Consider the following 21,796-nt stretch of genomic DNA (forward strand, 5'->3'; position numbering starts at 1 on the left):
TAATGGAGGAAGGGATCCACGAAGGCAAACAGGCCAGGACCCAATAAAAGTCATAATGTGGCCTTGACTGGCTCCTTAGTGTACAATTTGTTCATCTCCCTTAACAATTCTGTAATGAATTTAGGGAAGACATCTGAGGAAAACAGTAACTTGTGAATCTCATGAAAGATCCCAAGAAAATCAAAGTGCTGAGGTGAAAAATTTTAGCCCAACAGAATAATACAGTTTAAAATATGCTTTATACAATGACCAACATCTTTCTTGTATCTGTTGTGTTTTTAAATAACAGCAATATTAGCTCACCTATACATAGTAGGCTCATCACTTTACAGAGCAGGGGTTTTTGCTGCAATAGTCACCAGTTGCTTAGGTATCGTTAGCCTATTCCAGGAAAACAACAGTCTAAGCAAAACTTTGCATGACAAGAACTGAAAGTCTTTATTGATAATTTTATTAGATTATTTATCATTTTATAATACTACAAAATATACACCTACTTGCTTTTTTGTGCCATAGGTTTGGTTTTCTTTCAAATATTATTGATTATTCCAGACATTTTTAGATAATTGCCTTGGTGTTTTAAAAATAACAGCCATGGTAACTGAAGATTGAAGACTGCTCAGCATTTAAATAATTAAATGAATTTTCCTTTTTTCTCCCAATATTTTGGGAGGCTATGAAATATTTTACACTATTGGGTAAACTTTCCATACCATATGTGCCAGTATAATTATAATTATATTAATTTTGCTTTCTTTGCCTGATGTATATATTATATATATATATATTGTGTGTATGTTTACATATACATATATATATATAGAGAGAGAGAGAGACTCATTCTTAACACAATACCTATTTTACTTTACATTTCCATTATTTCTGTTTTTCTTCATTATTATTTGATCTCTCCCATTTCTGCTTTAGTTCCACAAATATGTTATTATTTAAAGTTACTGTGTTATTTAAAGTTACTTAAAGAAATTTACTTTGAAGTCTTTTTTAATTAAATTTATTGGGGTGACATTGGTTACTAAAATTATATAGGTTTCAAGTGTACAATTCAATAATATATGTATATTGCATTATGTTTTTACCACCCAAAGTTAAATTTCCTCCCATCACCATTTTTTTCTTTCCTTTATTCTTTCTTGTTTTCTTTCTATTTTTCTTCTTTCCTTTTTTTCTAACTTCTCCAATCTTCTAACTTTAAATATTACACACATGCATACACATTCATATTCACCTGAGTGATTATACTGAGGGTTTGTTTGTTTGCGTGTCTGTTTGGGGGGAATCTTTAATCCTGGGCAGGATTTTCTAATTCTCTATTGATTGTTGCTTCACAGCCTGCAAACCGATACAATTTGTTCCTGAAGCGACGACTTATGGTAAAACTAGTGCTGAATGATGCTGCTTATGCTCTGGATGGCTGCAGTGACAATCCGAGTCATTTTTAATCCAATGAATAGTATTGTTTTGAGGGGACTTTGTTATTGATTTCTATTCCACAGGCAATCGAGATTTTAGAATGGTGATTCTTAATATTTTTTGGATCCAATTAAAATTATGGAACTTCTTTCTAAAAAAATTATGTGTGTATGTATCATACTCACACACATATATATACACACATATACATACACACTTGCAATTTACATACAGTTTTAGAGGTTTACGAACCCTCATCAGGAATCCAGGTCTGTGAACTTCAGAATAACTACCTCATTCAAAGAAAAGCCACCCAGATGTTTGCTTCATTATAAATAGGCATTTATATGAACAAAGCAAATATAAATACAAACTCATATACACATTGAAAAATATGATCTTAATGTCATTGTCTTGGGCAAAACAAAAGAATGATGGGTTTTCATAGTATTCGGATATATGTAAAAAATTATCAAGTTTTTCTGCCCCCGTTGGCTTCAGCTGTTCTTTTCTAAACAGAGCTGACATGCACCTGATGGTGATTTGTAAGGCTACCAGTGGTTTTTCTGTATTTTAAAAAATGTTACAGTTTATAGTGAGAGCAGGACATAATGATAGTAGTTTGGGTTTTCCTAGGTAGCCTTTGGCTTTTGGGGGAAGAGAAGTATACATACTCATTTTGACTGAACACTCAGGAAAATTTTTGGAGTCACTAGTCTTCTAGGTACTTTGTTTATTCCTAAATAGTCAAATACTTCGAGTGTGACTTTTTATTATTTTTATGTGCACATCTTCTGTCATCAGAACTCTATGTGGACCTAGATTTAGCTTGTCCAAACAGTAAGAGCACATGTAAATCTCTTGTTTTTTTATGAAATATTCTAGCATGCAAAATATGGCTTTCACAGACTTAGGCCTAAACAATTATTGTTTTTTTCTCTCTCATTTTTTACTTTGATTATATTTAGTCTAATTAATTTTTTTTCTTCCCTAGTTGGCTTCCACACATTTTGATGGATTTCATATGTTAATACTATGATTTACAAGAGAACTCAAATTATTTTTTGTTTTCTTTACTTTTGCTTTTTTTAGTGATTTATAATCAAGGTATAACATAACAGTTTGAGTTTTCTCAGGTTCTTTTACTTTCTTTTAGGAAAAGGGAGATAATTTTGTGTCCTTTGGCTGGGGTACAGAGAACTCAGACATAAAATTTGAGTTACTGTATTTTAATATTTAATTATTAGACTCCCTAAATGTTTTTTATTTGTCCATTTGTCCACTCATTTCCTCCTATGTATTGGTAGCCACTTCTTTCTGAGACATCCTCTGTGCATTCACATAGGTAAAATACAGTTACTCTGTTCATAGGCCACAGATCATACATGAGATTTTTGTCTTGTTTGTACATGACTGTTCTACAATGATTCCTTTTTATGGGAGAACTGTTGTGCTTGACTTGGGTGAAAAACAGCATAAAGTATCATAAAATAAACTCATAAATTAATATAAATGTCAGTTATGAAAATTTAATACATCTAGTTCCCCATTCAAGCAGTTGGACAGTTATCTATAACTTTACATCACAGAGTTAGAGAGATCACTGACATCTACTGCATCCTCTATTTGCATCGTTCTAAGTATTATATGTGGAAAATTCCAAATACTAAGTATTATATATTACATATGAACTATGAAGAAGACCAAATCACGCAAACATGAAATTCCTTCTTTCTGCAACTCTGTAATGTTTTTGCAGTTTTGAAAGGGAAAGAACTAATGACCTATACAACATGTGAACATTGAATTTGCAAGTCTGATTCTGAGAGAATTGATCACACAACTTTAAACAAAGGATTGATTTGGCTCACCTAATAAATTAATGTTGAAAGGAGATTTGCATGAGAGATTACTTATAGTGAAGCCAGTGGAAAGCTACCTGCTTCCTAATTTTTAACTGCATGTTTATGTTATTTTAACCCTTCAAAAGTTGAGTTAGTAAGTGGCAATCTCATGAAATCTTGGTCTAAGCATTAATCACAAGTTTACTTTTTATAGTGCTATTCATTAATTGGTCTGTAATTATATCCCCAAAGTAGTGTGTTACCATGAATTATTTTTTGAACTAATTGGCATGTTGTCTAATGAAGATAACAAGTCTCTGAATATGCATTTTGGGATCAATATATACATATATTCATTTTCTATTTTGGTATGTATAATTGCATCATTTTTGCTGTGTGTGCGTGTTGTTAATAGTTTTGTCTTGAGTATTATTTAATATATATGTGTATATATATATATCCTTTATGGAATTTTATTTTCTAAAATGAGCATAATTTTCTGTTAATGAAAACTCTGGTTATTTGTCTTCACCTGTCATTGCAGAACTGAGAAAAATTAGTGACAAAAGTTTAGCTAATCCTTATTAGGTTTTTGCCATTTGAAAATAAAACTATAATTTAAACTCGTGTCATTTATGTCTCCTACAGTTTAGAAAAGATAAACAAAGCAAAGATTCTATCTTCTTTCGAGATGGAATTAGGCAAATTGATTTTGTGCTTTCCTATGTTGATGAAATAAAGAAAGACACAGACGTAAAAGCGGTAAGTACTTACGTGAGAGATGGGAATAATAAACAGGAGCACATTCTGTAGTTTAACAGGGATGTTCCCGTTGAATTATGTTGTAAAAGTCGAAGACTTCTGAAGTGTTACTGAAAGCTGAAACTGAATGAGGCAACTACAAAACAGGCAGCCTAAGAATGAATGTGTGAAATCAGTTTTATTTTTTGGACATTTAGGACACTAACTTTCTTCTTCCAAGATACTGATGTATTTTTTTAATATATTTTAATATTTTTATATCGTTAAATATTAAATGTGACCTCTAAAATTTGAGTTGTATATCTAAATATAATATGTATCTTTTGTATGCAATTTTCATATCAATTTTCATTAATCCACTCTATCCGAAATAGCTTTTACCTTATATTCTATCTTTTCATTATCACATGTCACTTTCTGAACTTATTTATTTTTATACTTGTTGACTGTGTCAAACACCATAAATTAAGTTTATAAGACCAAGAACTTTATCTTGTTCATTGCTGTATTCTCAAATGCCTGGAACAGTGTTTGGAACATAATTAATGCTCAATAAATATTAGATATTTCAAATAATGAATTAATATATTAACTCATATGTGTAAGCATATACACACATTTACTCACATACATAAGAAATAAATGTCATATAAAATAAAAATAAAAACTATAGATATTATCCCCATAAGACCCTTTACATACTAATTTTGTTCCTTTCTTCCACTTTTTCTCTGGAAACTCTTCCACCAGGCCTCTGAAATTTACTCACTTTCGTAATTTTTATCTCTTCTCTGAATGTCCCATTCACACCTGGCTCTTCCTTGAGGTTCCTTGCCTTCCCCAGCAGTCTTCTCAAGTGGTGGTTATTTTTTCTTTACACAGCCTTTTTCTGGAGATGAGTGAATGCTTGCCCTTTTTATATCTTTTTGTTGATTATAGTCTATTCTCTCTCCCTTATCTCTAAAGTTCTTGAGCTTTAAATCTCATCTGAGTTGTCACTGCCCTGCATTGTTGCTGTCCTTAATCTTCCTGGATCTTCCATTTTTGTTTCTGTTTCACTCTCACTCTCTATACTAATATTTATTTTTTAATGATTGGTAATCCCATGCATATATAGATGATTATTTTGGCATCTTAACCTCTCTGTACCTTGAACTCCCTTTTGTAACTTTCATAGTCTCTAACTCAGCCATTCACTCCTCTAAAACTTATCCTTGGTAAAATCTATGACTCTTTATAATCTCATTCCAGGCATCTGTATGTCTGACCAAACCCTCGAATCTTTCTGACCAATACCCTTCTTCCTTCAACTGCACCAGGACCTGATAAGATACAATTATCTTAACCACATTTTTACCACTGCTCCATATCCACAGCTTCCCTTTGCTTATCCAGCTTAAATCTCATGTCGACAAATGTAATCACTCTATTACTATTCAGGAGTCACCAAGACCACCCCCAGGTTTGGTGATTTATTAGAGGCACTCATATAGTCCTACTCAATGGCTGAGTTTTATTGCAGTGAAATAATACAAAGCAAAACCAGCATAGGGAAAAAGATACATGGGGCAAAGTCTAGAGGACACTAGGAGTAAGTTTACAAGAGCTTTCTCTCAGTGGAGACATACAGAATGTATCATACAGAATGTATTTAATTCCTCTGGTAACAGGTAAAGTGTTGTCTACTAGGGAAGATCATAAAGGACTCAGTGCCCTAGGGTTTTACTGGAGGCTGATCACTTTGTCATCTTCCGTCTAGCATACACCAACATTTCATAGTCCTCAAAGGAAATCAAATGTTTATTTTTCTTTATTTACTCATTATTTATTTATTTATTTATTTATTTGAAATTTTAGAAGTTAGACATTTATAAAATCCATGAAGCGATCCCCCCAATTTACTATTGGTTGTCATTACACACAACCATTACAGTAATATTGTCTATATACTCTATGCTGTACTCTAAATCCCCATGACTATTATGTAACTACTAATTTGTACCTCTTCATCCTTTCACCTTTTTCACCCAGCCCCACCCCACCCTCCCATGTGGCAATCTCCAGTTCTCTGTATCTGTGAGTCTGTTTTCATTTAGTTCATTTCTTTTGTTCCTTAGATTCTGTATATAAGTGAAATCATATAGTATTTATCTTTCTCTGTCTGAAAGTATTATTTCACTCAGCATAATACTCTCTAGGTCTATCCATGTCGCTGCAAATGGTAAGATTTTATTTTTTTTAATAGCTAAGTAATATTCCATTGTTTATATGTACCACCTCTTCTTTGTCCAATCGTCTATTGATGGGCACTTAGGTTGCTTCCATATCTTGGCTATTGTGAATTGCACTGCTGTGAACATAGGGGGGCATAGATCTTTACTAGTATTTTGGTTTTCTTTGGATAAATACCCAGAATTGCAATTGCTGGGTCAAAAGGTAGTTCTATTTTTAATTTTTGAGGAACCCCAAACTGTTTTCCAATTTGGAATCCCACCAGCAATGTATGAAGGTTTCCTTTTCTCCACATCCTTGCCAACATTTATTGTTTTTTGATTTATTTATTTTTGATTTATTGATGATAGCCAATCTGATAGGTTTAAGGTGATATTTCATTATGGTTTTAATTTGCATTTCTCTGATTAGTAACCTTGAGCATCTTTTCATGTCTATTGGCCATCTACATGTCCTCTTTGGAGAAATATCTATTCAGGTCTTTTGCCCATTTTTCACTGGATCTTTTGATTTTTTTGGTGTTGAGTTCTTTATAAATTTTGGATATTAACTTTCTTCAGATGTATTGTAGGCAAATATCTTCTCCCATTCAGTAGATTTTCGTTTCATTTCGTTGATGATTTCCTTTGCTGCGCAAAACCTTTTTAGTTTTATGTAATATCATTTGTTTATTTTTTCTTTTGATTCTTTTGTCTGAGGAGATATATCAGAAAAAATTACCAGTAGCAATATCAGAGAGTTTACTACCAATGTTTTCTTCTGGAAGTTTTATCATTTTGGGTCTTACATTTAAATCTTTAATCCATTTTGAGTTTATTCTTGTATATGGTATTAGAAAGTGGTCCAGTTTCATTTTTGTGCATGTGTCTGTCCAGTTTTCCCAACACCATTTGTTGAAAAGACCGTCTTTACGCCATAGTATATTCTTGTCTCCTTCATCATATTAAATGACTTTATAGACATGGATTTATTTCTAGGCTCTCTATTCTGTTCCATTGATCTATGTGTCTGTTTTTATGCCAGTACCATGCTGTTTTGATTACTATAGCTTTGTAGTATAGTTTGATATCAGATAGTGTGATACTTCTGACTTTGTACTTCTTTCTCAAGATTGTTGTAGCTATTCAGGATCTTTTGTGGTTCTATATAAGTTTTTAGATTACTTTTTCTAGTTCACAGAAAAATAACGTTGGTATTTTGATAGGGATTGTATTAAATCTATAGATTGCTTTGGGTAGTATGGCCATTTTAACAATGTTGATTCTTCCTACCCATGAGCACAGTATATACTTCCATTTATTTGTACCTTCTTCTATTTCTTTTTTCGATGACATAATTTTCTGAAACCCAGTCTTTTACCTTCTTGGTTAATTTGATTCCTAGGTATTTTATTGTTTTTGATGCAATTGTAAGTGGGATTGTTTTATTAATTTATCTTTCCAATAGTTCATCATCAGTGTATAAAAATGCAACTAACGTCTGAATATTAATTTTGTATCCTGCTACTTTATTGAATTTATTTATCAATTCTAACAGTTTTTTGGTGGAATCTTCAGGGTTCTCTCTAATATCACATCATCTGCAAATAATGACTGTTTTACTTCTGCTTTTTCAATTTGGATGCCTTTTATTTCTCTTGTCTGATTGATGTAGCTAGTACTTCTAAAACTACATTGAATAGAGGTGGTGAAAGTGGACATCTTTGTCTTGTTCCTGATCTTAAGGAAATACATTTTTAGCTTTTCCCCACTGAGTATAATGTTAGTTGTAGGTTTGTCATATATAGACTTTATTATTGAGGTATGTTCCCTCTGTTCCCACTTTGCTGAGAGTTTTTTATCATAAATGGATGCTAGATTTTGTCAAATGCTTTTTTTGCATCTATTGATATGATTATATGATTTTAATGTTTCAGTTTGTTAATGTAGTGTATCACATTAATTGGTTTGCAGATATTAAACCAACTTTGCATCCCAGGAATAAATCCCACTTGATTATGGTGTATAATATCTTTAATGTATTGTCGAGTTTGGTTTGCTAGTATTTTGTTGAGGATTTTTGAATTAGTGTTCATCAGGGATGTTGGCCTATAGTTTTCATTTTTTGTATTGTCTTTGGTTTTGGAATCAAGGTAATGGCTTCATAAAAAGAATTAAGAAGCATTCCTTCCTCTTGAATTTTTTGGAATAGTTTGAGAAGAATATAGATGTTAATTCTTTTTTGAATATTAGGTAAAATTCCAATGAAGCAATCCAGTCCAGGACTTTTGTTATTTTTGGAAGTTTTTTGATTACTGATTCGATTTCATTGGTGGTAATCGTTCGGTTCAGATCTTCTGTTTCTTCTTGACTTGGTCTTGGGTGATTGTATGTTTCTAGGAATGTATCCTAGTTGTTTAACATAAACTACGTTGTTTATACAGTTAAGGTAAAGTGAGTGACTTTTATCATTTCTGGGAATGGAGGGAACCCTCCAGACAACGAGGTTCCCAGACACCAGTGCCAATCTCGCTTTCTAAGGATAGCAGTTTCAAGACTATTGTATTAACTCTTTTCTGTATATCTGCCTTGGAATATTGCTCCTACAAGTCTTTCCTCTCTCTACTAAATTATATTGTGCGTTGTTTTATACTGGACCATTTCTTTGAACAAACAAATGAGCTGTTAATTCTTCCATATTAAAAAAAAAAAAAAATTGAACAAAAACTTTCCCTCAGTCAGTTTCCCTGCCAGCTACTGTTCATTTCTCAAATTTCTTCTGATCAGTTTTCTCTTAAAACCATTTTTATCAGGGCTCTATCTCAACCACTCTGCTGATATTCATATAAATGAACCAGTGATTAAGCCACAACCCTCATCTTACTTGAACTATTATAAGCAGCATTTGCTACAGTTTATCATTCCCTTCTGTGTCCTCACTTGGCTTCCAGGACCCCACATTCTCTTAGTTTTTCTCTTATTTCACTAGTTGCTCCTTCTCAATCTTTTCTTCTTCCTGATCCCTTACTATTGTCATGCCTTAGGGCCCAGTTCCTAATCCTCTTCTTTTCTCAATCTGCATTGATTTCTTTGATGATACATCTTGTCTCACAGGTTTAAAACCCTGTGGGTACTGATCCCAAAGTTTGCCTTTCCGGTCCATACATCTTTTCCTTATGACAATTCTGTATTTTCACTTGGAAATCTCATAGACATCTCAGACTTGGCAGGTATAAAATGAATTCTTGAATTTGCCCGAAAAGCCTGATCCATCTAAAAGTCTTCCTCATCTACTATTATTCATCACATATATTAACAGCAAAGCTTATAACTTATACTTTATTGTAAATGGTCCAGTTAAATCACTTTTTAGCATATATCCATAGAAAGTAAATGCCATGGAAATTTGACACCCAACATCATCCATTTAAAAATAAATTATGTGTAGAAACCCTTTTTAACACTTGAAATTTTATATCATTTATTTTTCTCCTTCACCTAAAATTTTCTTTCTACTTTCCCCACATAAATTTTTCCTAATGTAAATGTTTTATCTTTGATAGTTATTTATTTTTGTTCAGTCACAAGTTCCTACTAATATATGTATTTACATTGAATATATGTATTTACATTGAAATGTTTTTAATTTCTTTAACTATAACAGTCTAAGCCTTACGCTTTTTCATGTTGAATTTTTTTACAATTGTATGAGTACATAATTGCTGTTTTTTTATATATGTTAGTGTGAATAAAGCTTTTTCAGATAAATAAGTAGATTGGAATCGAGTATTGTTTTAGCAGTTTTAATCTTTTTTTTAACTCGATTATACAAATTGAGAAGTGATTCATCATAAAAGTAATGTTTAATGGTCTGTAAACTAACAATCCTATTAGCCCTCCCTTTAATTTTTTTGAACTCAGAATTGACAACTATCTAAATTACAAAAACATTTGTTACTACAATGAGAAGAATTACTCACTTTTTCAGTACTGATTAAGATAGTTTTAACGTCCCTCTCCCCTTTTTCTGGTTTCCTGTGCACCTTACTTTGGTAACATAGGAGAAGGGCTGCTATGAAAGGGTAGCTGAGAAAGGAGAACTTGCACCACTATCATAGGTCCGTTCTCATATGTAGTAAACATTGAAAGTGGAGAAAAAGAAGACATTACAATTATCTTTTATTCCTTGTTAAGTTTGAAGATATCTCAAAGTAGAAATGCATTTGAAGATGACCGTCTTATCCTAATGAAGCCTTTTAAAATTTCAGTTATTATGAAATTTTTCACACTTAAATCATAATTAAAACCAAAAGATTTTCTGACAATCAATGTATTATTTCGGATCCCACGAGTAATGATTATTTGCATTTAATTTAATTTAATTTTTTTCTGAAGGAAGCTATTCTATTCTTCAAGATTAAAGAGTCATGATGATATTTTGGCTTAAAATTGCATTAAATATATCATTTATTTGAAGAGTACTTATATCTTTGTAATACTGTGTTTCCCCAACTAAGAAGGAGCATGATATGTCTCTGTTTATCAAGTTTTTTTTTTATGTTATTTAGTAAAGTTTTTTTCTGATAGAGATCTTATACATTTCCTGGAGATTATTCCAAGATATATTGGATTTTTATAGTTATATTGTGAATTAGAGTCCACTTGAAAGCAGTACATGGAATGAAGATGGGGATAATAAATACTTTTATATGCAACCACGAGAAGGGCAGAAGATCATCTGGAGGCACAGTCATTGTGTAACAAGTCTATCATTGTGTAAATAAAAGTGTTCTATATAATTCTATTGATTTGTTTTTCCATAGGAAAGAAGAAAAGAGTTTGAAGAAAATCTCAGAAAAACAGGTCTTGAGTTGGAAATTGAAGACAAAACGGTAAAAGTAGTTGTTAATTTATACCAGAATCTTGGTGTTTTAAGTGTTGTTTTCTCCTATTCTGGCTCTTGAATGGATAAACTTTGTATTTGGGAGCAATACGATAGGTTTTTTGACTACAGATATGAACACTGGGAATGATAATGCCTATGGTTGTTCAGATAAATTGGTCTTTGCTTTAAATATAAGAGAATGAGCCTATGGCCATGTCACCCTGAACAAACCCAATCCCATCTAACCAGGCCCAACTAAGCAGAGTTGGGCCTGGTTAGTACTTGGATGGGAGACCAAGTGCTATAAGAGTAAAAAATAAAAAATAAGGGATTGTAAGCTGACAAAGTCCTTGCAGTCTGTGAGGTCAACCAGGTATTGTCTTGCCTAAAATAAACACACACACACACATAAAATGATAAATGGAACACTTTAAAAGTAGATATAAATAATTCTATTTGGAATATAAAGAAAGTGAACACATGGTTTTTGTTTTATATCTCTCTCATTTTGAAGGCTGCCTGTAATCTGGCACCCTAACTAGTTAACCTGGCTATTTTGTAGTGCAACTGCTATTTAAGTCAAGGTAATTTTTCTCCTCATAAATATGCCAAGTTCTTTTTTTTTTTTTTAACCTCCTGCCATTTACTAGTTTTCTAGAATTTCCTTCAAAATTTTTTATAAAGACCTATTTCAGATCCCACTCTGTCCATAAAACGCTAATACTCTTTAGTTAAATTAATATTCTTTGGTTCTTATCCCTATTTTTACTGAATTAATAAGTATGTATTATACCACACAATCTATAACATAATTATTCTCCTGTTTAATGAACCCTTATTATCTAAAGTTCTTCCTCTAGGTGTAGAAGCTGGGTAAAAAGAGTGAATGCATCTTATATTTTGTATCCCTCATGTACCTTATCTACAATTCTGAGCACATAGCTAGTAACTAAACACTTAAAAGTTTTCCCAGAAGAACATATGTATCTGTGAATTTCAGGCTATTGTACATTGCCCCTGAAATTTATTTTTAAATGTATTATCTCTAAAAAAAAATCTCTCTCTGTATCTTTGTCTCTTTCTGTATGTCTTTCTGTTTGTCTCTCTCATACACATATATAAAACATATATACATGTATCTGTAAACATAATATACAGTATATATTTGTTCTGAGCATTTGCCCTTCTAAAAGTTTTGCTGAAAAATGTCAATAAATTGAAAGTGTTGTGACAGCTTTGTTTGCGATTTTATACAATTTTGTTTCTTTTCTTTAATTCAGTAACAAACAGATCAGTAAGCTTTCTGTTGTTTTGCCTCCTTTTTATATAGAACTCTGAAGATGGAAAAACTTATTTTGTCAAGATCCATGCCCCCTGGGAGGTATTAGCTACTTATGCTGAAGTATTGGGAATCAAAATGCCTATTAAGGAGAGTGATATTCCCCGACCTGAGACAATCCCCTTTAGCTGTATACTTGGGCCTCTTAAGCTTCCAAGGAATGTGAAGCATCCTCACCCTGAATATTTCACTGCCCAATTCACCAGACATCGCCAGGAACTCTTCCTCATTGATGACAAGTCAAGCTTCTTCCCATCCTCATCAAGAAACAGAATTGTAGGTAGTGAAGAACTTTGGGCACATCCCTTCATGTAAGGGACGTTTGTTTGTGTGTGTGCTTTTATGCATGTGCATGTGCAATACTATGTCTGCAAGGTGTTTCTGTGTAAATTTTGATAATTTATTTAGTGGTATTGGGCAGCTTTGAAAGTCCACTTGGACCACTTAAACTTGTTAACCTCCCTACTTCTGAAACTTGTTTAAAAATGAATGGTTGACATTGTAGAAATAGTGAAGAGAGAAGCATTGCGCAATACTGAGAAAAGCAATGTAATTGAAAGACAGTGCTTTGATTTTATAAGAGTTTTGTACAATGGCTTTATGATCTTAGAGGTTTTTTGTTTTGTTTTGTTTTGTTTTGTTTTAATAAATTCAGTGAATAGTAGGAGCACTACTGGTCATTCCAAATGGAAATGGGATGTTTTAATTTCTTTATATGTAGATAGCATTTGAGAAACCTCAGAGCTTTTTCTTTTCATTTAAAACCAGTCTTTTGAATAATAATATTTCCTCTCCACTTATAGTTCTAGGATTTTTAAGTTTACCATTAAAAACTTCTCAAAGAATCAGTTTCTGTGCCATAGTTTCTTCATGTTATGATAGGAATAATATCTTTTTTTATAGCTGAGTAATAATCCATTGTCTGTATGTACTACATCTTCTTTATCCAATCTTCTATTGATGGACACTTTGGTTGTTTCCATATGTTGGCCCCTGTGAACAATGCTGCTGTGACCATTGGAGTGCATATATATCTTTGCGGATAAATGGGCGGCAGAAGGATATTTAACTTTGGGTGGTGAACACACAATGCATTATGCATGTGACATATTATTGACTTGTACACTTGAAAAGAAACCTATTTGATTCTATTAACCAATGTCACCCCAATAATTTTAATTTAAAAAAAAAAAAGAAATAATATCCACCAAAAAAGTTACCCTGAGAATTAAATAGTTAAGGTATGGAAGGCTTTGAACAGTTTCTGGAACATGCTAAGTGCTCAGTAAGTGTTAGATGGTGTTATTATTGATCTGATTTTAGAGGGAAAAAATCAGGCTCTTTGTTGCTCTTATCTCTTCTATCCATTGCCTATTAATGTAATTACCAGGGCTCTAACAATTGCAAGCTCCTTCCCTTGATTTTACTTTTTTTTTCTTGAGCAACTGGAGACTTCATTCCTCTTAGGTTCAGTACTCTTAAGTGTGTTAGAAGGATTTTGAAATAATCCTTTTTTTCTAGTTCCTACATCTATTTTTAAAAATTCACTGACAGGAATATCAAACAAAATGTAACGTGAATCTACAAACTAAAAATTGTCTCCCTTTTCTTACCAGGTTAAAAAACAAACCTAAGAGGCAGCCAGTAAGGAAATAAAGAGCACATGACATGAAATCAGAAAGCATGGTTTCAAGTTATAACTCTGCTACTTTCTAAATAAAATAATCTCTCTTAAAATAGAGATAATGATAATACTGGCATTATTGAGAGATTCAAATGAAAGAATATACATGAGACACTGCAAACTGTAAATTAGGAATTTGATCAGGAATAGAAATGTCAGTATTCATTTAGTTTTACTTGTTCTTTGTAAAGAATATCAATATCTTAGGTTAATTAAGCATTAAAACAATAATTTCTCCTCCTTTATGGTAGAACAATTTTACTCTTGCTCTATTGAGGAAGTTATTTAGGAGATTAACATAGAAAAGTCCTTCCTATCCTCACTCAGAGCAGTATAGTCTCTGTATGTACAAATCGAACAGTATTACAAGAGCATCTTACTTTGGTATAGAATTTCATACTTTTCAAAACTTCTGTACAACCATCGTTACATATGTGCCTCACGATATATATCTTATAACATCTTATATAGATATGATATAATGTTTTGTTAAATGTAATATGAATGTTTTATTAAAACAGCTATTGAATTTGTTTCTAACTTTTCTGATTTTACAAAGAATTCTGCAGTTTACAACCTGGTGTTTACATATTTCAGCATATATGTAAATTTTTCAGCAAAATGGATACCACATACAAAATTTCTAGATCCAAAGGCATGCACATTTAAAATTTTACATACATATATTACACTATCATGCTTTACAAAAAGATGTACTAATTTAGAGTCTAACAACGTAAATAGAAAAAGGGCCATAGGTCATAAGTGTACCCCTAAATTATCACAGAACACATAGTCATGTAACCACCAGCCAGATGGAAAGAGAAAAACTTCCCAATGCCCCAGGAGCCCTAGTGCCTCCTCCCAATCACTGTTCTCATCCTCCTCAGCAGAGGTTGTCTTTAACTTCTCACAGCAGAGATTAATTTAGTCTGTTTTTAAATTTTTTCAAAATGGAATCATTTTGAAATATATTTATTTGAGTCTGGCTTCTTTGGCTCAGCATTTATTTGGGTGATTCATTTAGCTCTGTATGAGCTATTCATTCATTTGTGTTGCTGCATATGGGAATTTATTTGTGTATGTGTTATTATAGCTTTAATTTGCATTTCTCTGATATAAGAGATTCATCTTATATATGTTTATTGGGCATTTATTATGCACTTTATGAAGTATCTGTTAATGTCTCTTTTCCACTTTTCAATTAGGTCTTCTCTTGTTTTGTAAGAACTGTTTATTATTTTTTTTATATAAGTCCGTTATTCATTATATATTTTACTGATCTTTTCCTACTTTGTGCTTTTATTTTCTTTCTTTTAATGGTTCCTTTTGATAAATATGCTTTTACTTGTAATGCAGTTCACTTTCTCAAGCCTTTATTTTATGAATAATACTCCTAAAGTTTAACTACCACCAAGATCATGAAGAAGTTAATTTCATATATTATCTTCTATGAGTTGTATTATTTTGCTTGTCACACTAAGAACTACTATCCACCTGGAATTAATTTTTGTGCATGGTTTGAGATGGTGGCCGTTTTTTCCCCATATATATAGTCATTCAGCTTGCACCAATTACTGAAAACATTCAATAATTTTTTATACAGTTTTACAATTCTACCTTTGTCATAATTCAAGTATCTGTAAACTCATGGGGCTACTATTGGGCTGGTTCTGCTGCTTTGATCTCTGTCTATTTTTTGTGTCAAAACTACCAATATTGAGCTTTACCTGGGTTCTGTAGTCCTGGAAAATAAGGATAGTTAAAGAAATCTCCTATTCCTCTCATTCTGAGAAACTGATTACTGTAAAGAATCACTCTTCCCTATGTGACTTAAAGCATATTCATAGATAACCTCCACCCCCAGTCTGACTTGGCAGCACGTTTTGCCACATAGTTCATCCTAAATTCACCTTGTAATTGACTTGTTCGTTTGAGTTAGTTGTCTTTATCCAAAAAAAATAAAAAATAATAATACTTCTCATAGCTCTGTGTCAACCAGAAAGTTACAGCTTGGAGCCAGGTGCCCAAGCTACACTCAGCGTAGAGACAGGAAGATAGGAATGCTGTCTTTCTCCATGTTAACTTTACAAAGAGACAACTCCTAGAAAGCTTAAAAGCACTCCTGAGTTGTAAAACTGGCAAGAGGTTTATTTAGCATTTAAAAAGACTTACATGCATCTCAAAGGCATAGAGAAAGAATTGATAATTACAATCACTCTATAGGAAATGCTCTAAGAAAAAGGAGTTAAAGAAAGTCTCATTCTCTTAGCACCAGGGAAATTTTAGTTGTTCTACATCTATAGTTATCCTTACAATTTCTTACCACTTACTACTTTATAATAATACGGGTCAGACTCAGGCCTTCCACCTTTCTAGTCTTTGTTTCACAAATATTTTGCCAAAATTATTTGTCTCCATTGATAAAAACAGAGTACTCATTAGCTGAATTGATCAAACTTTAATTAAACTTATTTTTTACCCACAGGACCCTAAAGTTGGACGTACTCTCAACCTGAGCCAACATTGGCTTGTAGAATAGCCCTTTTTTAATACAAAAAAAAAAGACATTTCCTGAACCTGGCTTTCTTCTCCCTGTAAAAGAAAAGCCCTTTTTTTTGCCTAACTTTGCAGATGTTTGCAGATCCCTCTATTGCAATAGTCTCCCTCACTCTCTTACGATGATCTTTTTGAATGGAATCATTTCTTTCCTACGTCTGGATTTGTTTTGACTTGACAATACCATGCCGTATTTATTACCATAGTTTTATAATCTTAATATCTGGTAAAGTAAAATGTTCCACTTTGTTAACACCACAAGACAGAGTTCTTATTTTGGTGACTCTTTCTTAAGGAAATAATTCAAAGTATATAGAATAGTTAATATTTATCACATTATTTATAAAAATAAAAACTACCTTACATAAATTATGATTTATTTACCAAGGCAGAGTATTAAGCTTGCCTGTAAAGTGAGTAACCAAATTAGATAATGGTCATTCAAGGACAACAACCATTTTAATAAACAGTTCCTTAAATGATGAAATAGAAAAAAGAAGGTGAAGGGAAATACATCTAAAAAAAGTGCTAAAAAGACCAAATTCAGCAATCAGAAAAGCAGAAATTCTGCAAAGTTGCTGGAACACAAAAAAGAGATAAGATTGAATTGACAGAAATACAAGAGCTGAGGACACCAAGCCCAAATTAGATGGAGGAGAAAACTAATATAAAGATGTAAGTGATTGCAAAATAGTTGTAGATCTGATAATGTTGAATTAATAAATTCAGATAGCAGGAGAAGGCCCTGTTTAAATTATGAGAGTAATTCATTGAAAAAGTATTTAAGAAAACTTGCCTAAGTATCAATTCTATCCCATGTTCCCTTAACTGAACTATTAATAGCAGTGATATTAGATTCTAAATTGAGCCCTGATTATAGTAGGAATTCTGGGACAAGAGACCTCAGAGGAGCTTGGGGCAGAAACAAATAAGTTATGATTCATTCTCCCCTCTCCTCAAGGGAATGTGGAGCTCTCATACCCAGGAGCTGAAATGCCTGCGAAGTCCACATAGCCCTACCCTCTCCAGATCTTACCCCAAACAACAAAAGGAATGTTCTTTATATAATCATTCTGAGTGGACGTTGTTAAACTGTGATTGGAAAAAGTATGGAAAGCATAAAGTTTTGAAATGCACGTCTCTTTATGCTCACTTCGTAGGTTTATTATATACTTTCACGATGTCCCTTTAGCATAGAAGATGGGAAGAAAAGGTTTGGGATTGAAAGACTGCTAAATTCTCACACTTATTCATCTGCCTATCCACTCCATGATGTAAGTATAAGCTTGGTTTTGAAATATTGAGCTCTTTTCCCTCTCTCAAGTTCAAAGGTTGCCTTGTTGGGAGAGAGAATCTTCCATTTGCTTCCTCTTTCATTACAGGTTGCTTAATTCTCTTACATGTTTGAGAAATTCCCCTAAACTCCCTAGTTCCAAGCTGAGAACTTTACCAGCTGTGCTGAAACACGTAGTTAATACCTCTTCACATTGAGATTTCAGTGGAAGTTTATTTTGAAAAAATTATTACATTTGGATATGATTTTTCTGTAGGACCCATATTGAGAATAGCAGTTATATTAAAAAAACATTTTAGAACATAATATTTAGAAATTTATATCTGAATTCATCAGATCTTTTCTCATTTATAAAGTTTCGAAGCTATAAAGCAGCGGTCCCCAACCATTTAGGCACCAGGGACCAATTCTCCTAAGAGAATCTAATGTCTGATGATCTGAGTTGGAACTGAGGTGGCAATGCTAGCGCTGGGGAGCAGCAGCTGTATTTAGCTGAATCTTCGCTGACCTCCTGCTGTGCAGCCTTGCTCCTAACAGGCCACAGACCAATACCAGTCTGCCGCCTAGGGGTCAGGGACTCCTGCTATGAAGGACTTAAATTACATGCATGCATTAAATGCATTCATGTATTCATTCATTAAAGGCATAGTTGGTTTTAATTATATGTAAAGCATTCTGTTAGGTATTTTTGGAACATAACCAGGAATCCAAGCTCACAGACTAGGAATTTCTGGGAAATAATGCACATGTACAACTGCAAAATAAGCTAATGACTTCAGTCCTAAGAAAGAGTCAGATAAATAACCAAGATTTAAAAGAATGATTCTTTGAGGCTGGTGGATCATTGTACAAAACTATTGAGCTTTATCAGTTTAACAAAGAAATGACATTTTGAGTGATGCACCCATTTAACCAAAACTGAAAGCTTGATAGCCTAGTTTCTGGGGGTTTCTGAGGGAAACCTTCCCTTTGTATATTCAGTGTTGAAATATCACCACCCATTCACAGTAGACATCATGTGGCTGAACATGCATAAACTAAGATTTAACCTTGGAACTGTTGTTACTTTTATTTCTGTTTTATTCTTCCATACTTGTGAAAGATTTTTGATGATGTGCTCCCTTTTTGAGAAACACATTCCTTAGGAATATAGAAGAATCAAGTATTTCCATTTAAACAAGTGAGATCTAAATCATTGCCCATTATTTTGAAGGTAGTGTTGCTGTAATAGTTTTCAAAAGCCCAAAGCCAAACTCTCTTTTCCAGGATTTAAACTATTGTACCAGCTTTCCTCTGTCAATATTTATTCAACAGTATGGTGATTGACTCTAGTCAGTTCAACACTGGTTAGTTGATTATGTTTGATATGTTTCCTATAAAGGTATAGCAGAATTTTCCAAAATGAATTGCAAATTTCAACAGGAGTATCAAGTCAGATGAATTTAACTTAAGTCTTAGAGAAATCATTCCTCCCAACCCATATTCTTTCCCCCTTTCCTCATATTTTTCCTCCTGGCAAAAGAATTTCTAGGAGATTATGGATTCTAAATAATGCCATGGCCATTTGATAAAGTAGATCTATAGTGGGTTAATAAACACTGCATTCTTTGTCAACCTTTCTTCACAAAAGGGCTTGTTTCATTTTTTGAAGATGTTGAGGATTGTTTGTTTGTTTTCTCTTCTTACTGGTACCAGGTTATAAAGCCAACCTAAAAAAAACAAATATCCTCAATCACCAGAAATTTTAATCCGTACATCTAGCCTTCCAGTAGAGCCTTTGTGCTTGCTAGAATCAGTGTTAGTGAGCAGTCGTTACAAATACCTATAATATACTGTTAATTTTACTTTTTCTTTCTTTTTCTCTTGAATTCAAGTTTAGGTACTAGATTTTACCTTATGTACTTTAAAGAATCATTTTTTTCCAGATAAACATATATAGGCTGCTCTTTTTCTTTTCTTTGGTTTTTATTTTCATTTATTTTCTATTTTATTTCTCAAGGTTCAATAGGACTAACTACAGAAGAGGAAAACTGTTGGAATCCGGAGGATATAAAATCCTATACTTTGTCAAATAGAGATTTTCACATGTGCTTAATTTTAAATTGGGTATTTATTCAGTGCTGTCATCAGCAGTTCACTTGTCTAGGCAAATAGTTTAAAAGAATGTATTGAGCAGCTGTGTGTAGTCAGTGCTCTGCTAGGACATTAATAAAGCTACTTAGTACTTAATAGTGGGAAAAGAACTTATGCATGAAACAATGCTGAGGCTCTTAAGGGCCAAAGCTTATTGCATATATTTTAAGTTCTTTGGGAAATGGATATTTCAGTGAGGACAAGACAGATTCCCTGGAGGAGAGTCCTGTTATAGCGTTGTGACTTTAGATCGTTCACTTAACTTCACTTGGGATTTAATTTTTCACTCTGTACAATAAAAGTGTTAGCCAGTTGCTAAAGTCCCAGCAAGTTATACAGTTATATGAATTCCCAAGCTGTGAATTTTATATTCAATTTGAGTAGAGAAAAAAGGGCATTCCAGGTAAAAGGAACAACTTGAGGAAAGCCAAAGTCTCAAACTTTAACCTGCATTTTTAAATAACTGGGTGTGAATATTTAATAAATAAATCACTGTTATTATAGCTCATTATAGGTTTTAGTGCATAATTTCACATCAGTGGAATATGAAAATCTAAGTCTAAAAGTAAAAGAACATTCGCCTCATTCACTAACCTCATAAAAGCAGTGTTGATTTACTCCGCCCTTGTGTTTTTCTTTGTTATTCACATATATTCTTCTTGAATATCTGTAGGGCCAATATTGGAAGCCATCAGAACCTCCTAATCCTGTCAATGAAAGGTACACGCTTTGCCAGAATTGGGCTCGGTTTTCTTATTTTTACAAGGAGCAGCCTTTAGATTTAATTAGGTAAGTTTTACACAGGATTAAACCAAATAAAACAATGGCATCATATTCCATTCTTTTTACTACTCTTCTCACCCACTACACTTTACATATACCCAGTTTTATATCTACACTGTCATTTAGTCATTCATTTGTAAACAGAATGCTGTTGCCAGAATGCTCTCTCTTAACCACCCTGCAGAGATAGCTCGGTGGTTCAGAGTTTGGGCCTTGGTATTTAGGTAGGCTTTGTTCAAATCCAAACTCTTCCTCTTAGAAGCTATCTAAATTTATTCAAAGTGCTTAGAGTCTATGAGACTCATCTGTAAAATGAGAATAACAAGAGTGCTTTCCTTATGGGGTTATTTGATAATTAAATGAGATATGTATATTTTTTAGCGTAGGGGCTAGCCTAGCACTTAGTGCTTCATACATAATATTTTTGTTTTCCTCAGTTCAGGAATTTAGAAGATAGCAGAAAGGCTATGTATGGATATGTTTTATTGTGTTTGTGTGTGTGTATTGATCTCAGAGAGCTGTGAAGCCATTGGTTCTATAACCTTAATACTTTCTTTTTTTAAAAAATCTTTTGGCTCAGGCAGTTGTAAAACTTAGTGCCTGACCCTGTCTGATTTCTATGCTCTCAAGTAATTTCTTTAGACAGTTCTGTGAGCTAAGCAAGAAGACTATGGTTGCAGGTTCCTGCTTTGAACCATAACAATTCTACATGCATACAGGATGATAGAAGACTCCTGCTATGATTTTGGTAAAGGAATAATTGGATTAGAACAGTTCACTTGGTGATTTATGCTTCCACTGTGATGCTTGCACGGCATCGCAGCATCTTTTTTAGGAGACTGATTTTGATTCATATATCTAAATCAACTGAA

At 32.9% G+C, this 21,796-nt stretch overlaps 1 protein-coding gene across 2 annotated transcripts in view; it reads left to right on the forward strand.

Moving 5' to 3' along the window:
- The window catches only part of ANO5 (anoctamin 5), an 83,622-nt gene that overhangs the window by 28,440 nt on the left and 33,386 nt on the right, over nucleotides 1–21,796 (forward strand). For both annotated transcript variants that reach the window (XM_015586309.2, XM_015586311.2), the window contains exons 4-9: nucleotides 1,350–1,391; nucleotides 3,924–4,037; nucleotides 11,071–11,139; nucleotides 12,463–12,747; nucleotides 17,875–17,988; nucleotides 20,815–20,930. In XM_015586309.2, coding sequence (XP_015441795.1) covers nucleotides 1,350–1,391; nucleotides 3,924–4,037; nucleotides 11,071–11,139; nucleotides 12,463–12,747; nucleotides 17,875–17,988; nucleotides 20,815–20,930 — 740 coding nt within the window. The remainder of the gene's footprint in view (nucleotides 1–1,349; nucleotides 1,392–3,923; nucleotides 4,038–11,070; nucleotides 11,140–12,462; nucleotides 12,748–17,874; nucleotides 17,989–20,814; nucleotides 20,931–21,796) is intronic.

The sequence above is a fragment of the Pteropus alecto genome, unplaced genomic scaffold, assembly GCF_000325575.1.
Source record: "Pteropus alecto unplaced genomic scaffold, ASM32557v1 scaffold71, whole genome shotgun sequence".
NCBI classification, from domain to species: domain Eukaryota; kingdom Metazoa; phylum Chordata; class Mammalia; order Chiroptera; family Pteropodidae; genus Pteropus; species Pteropus alecto.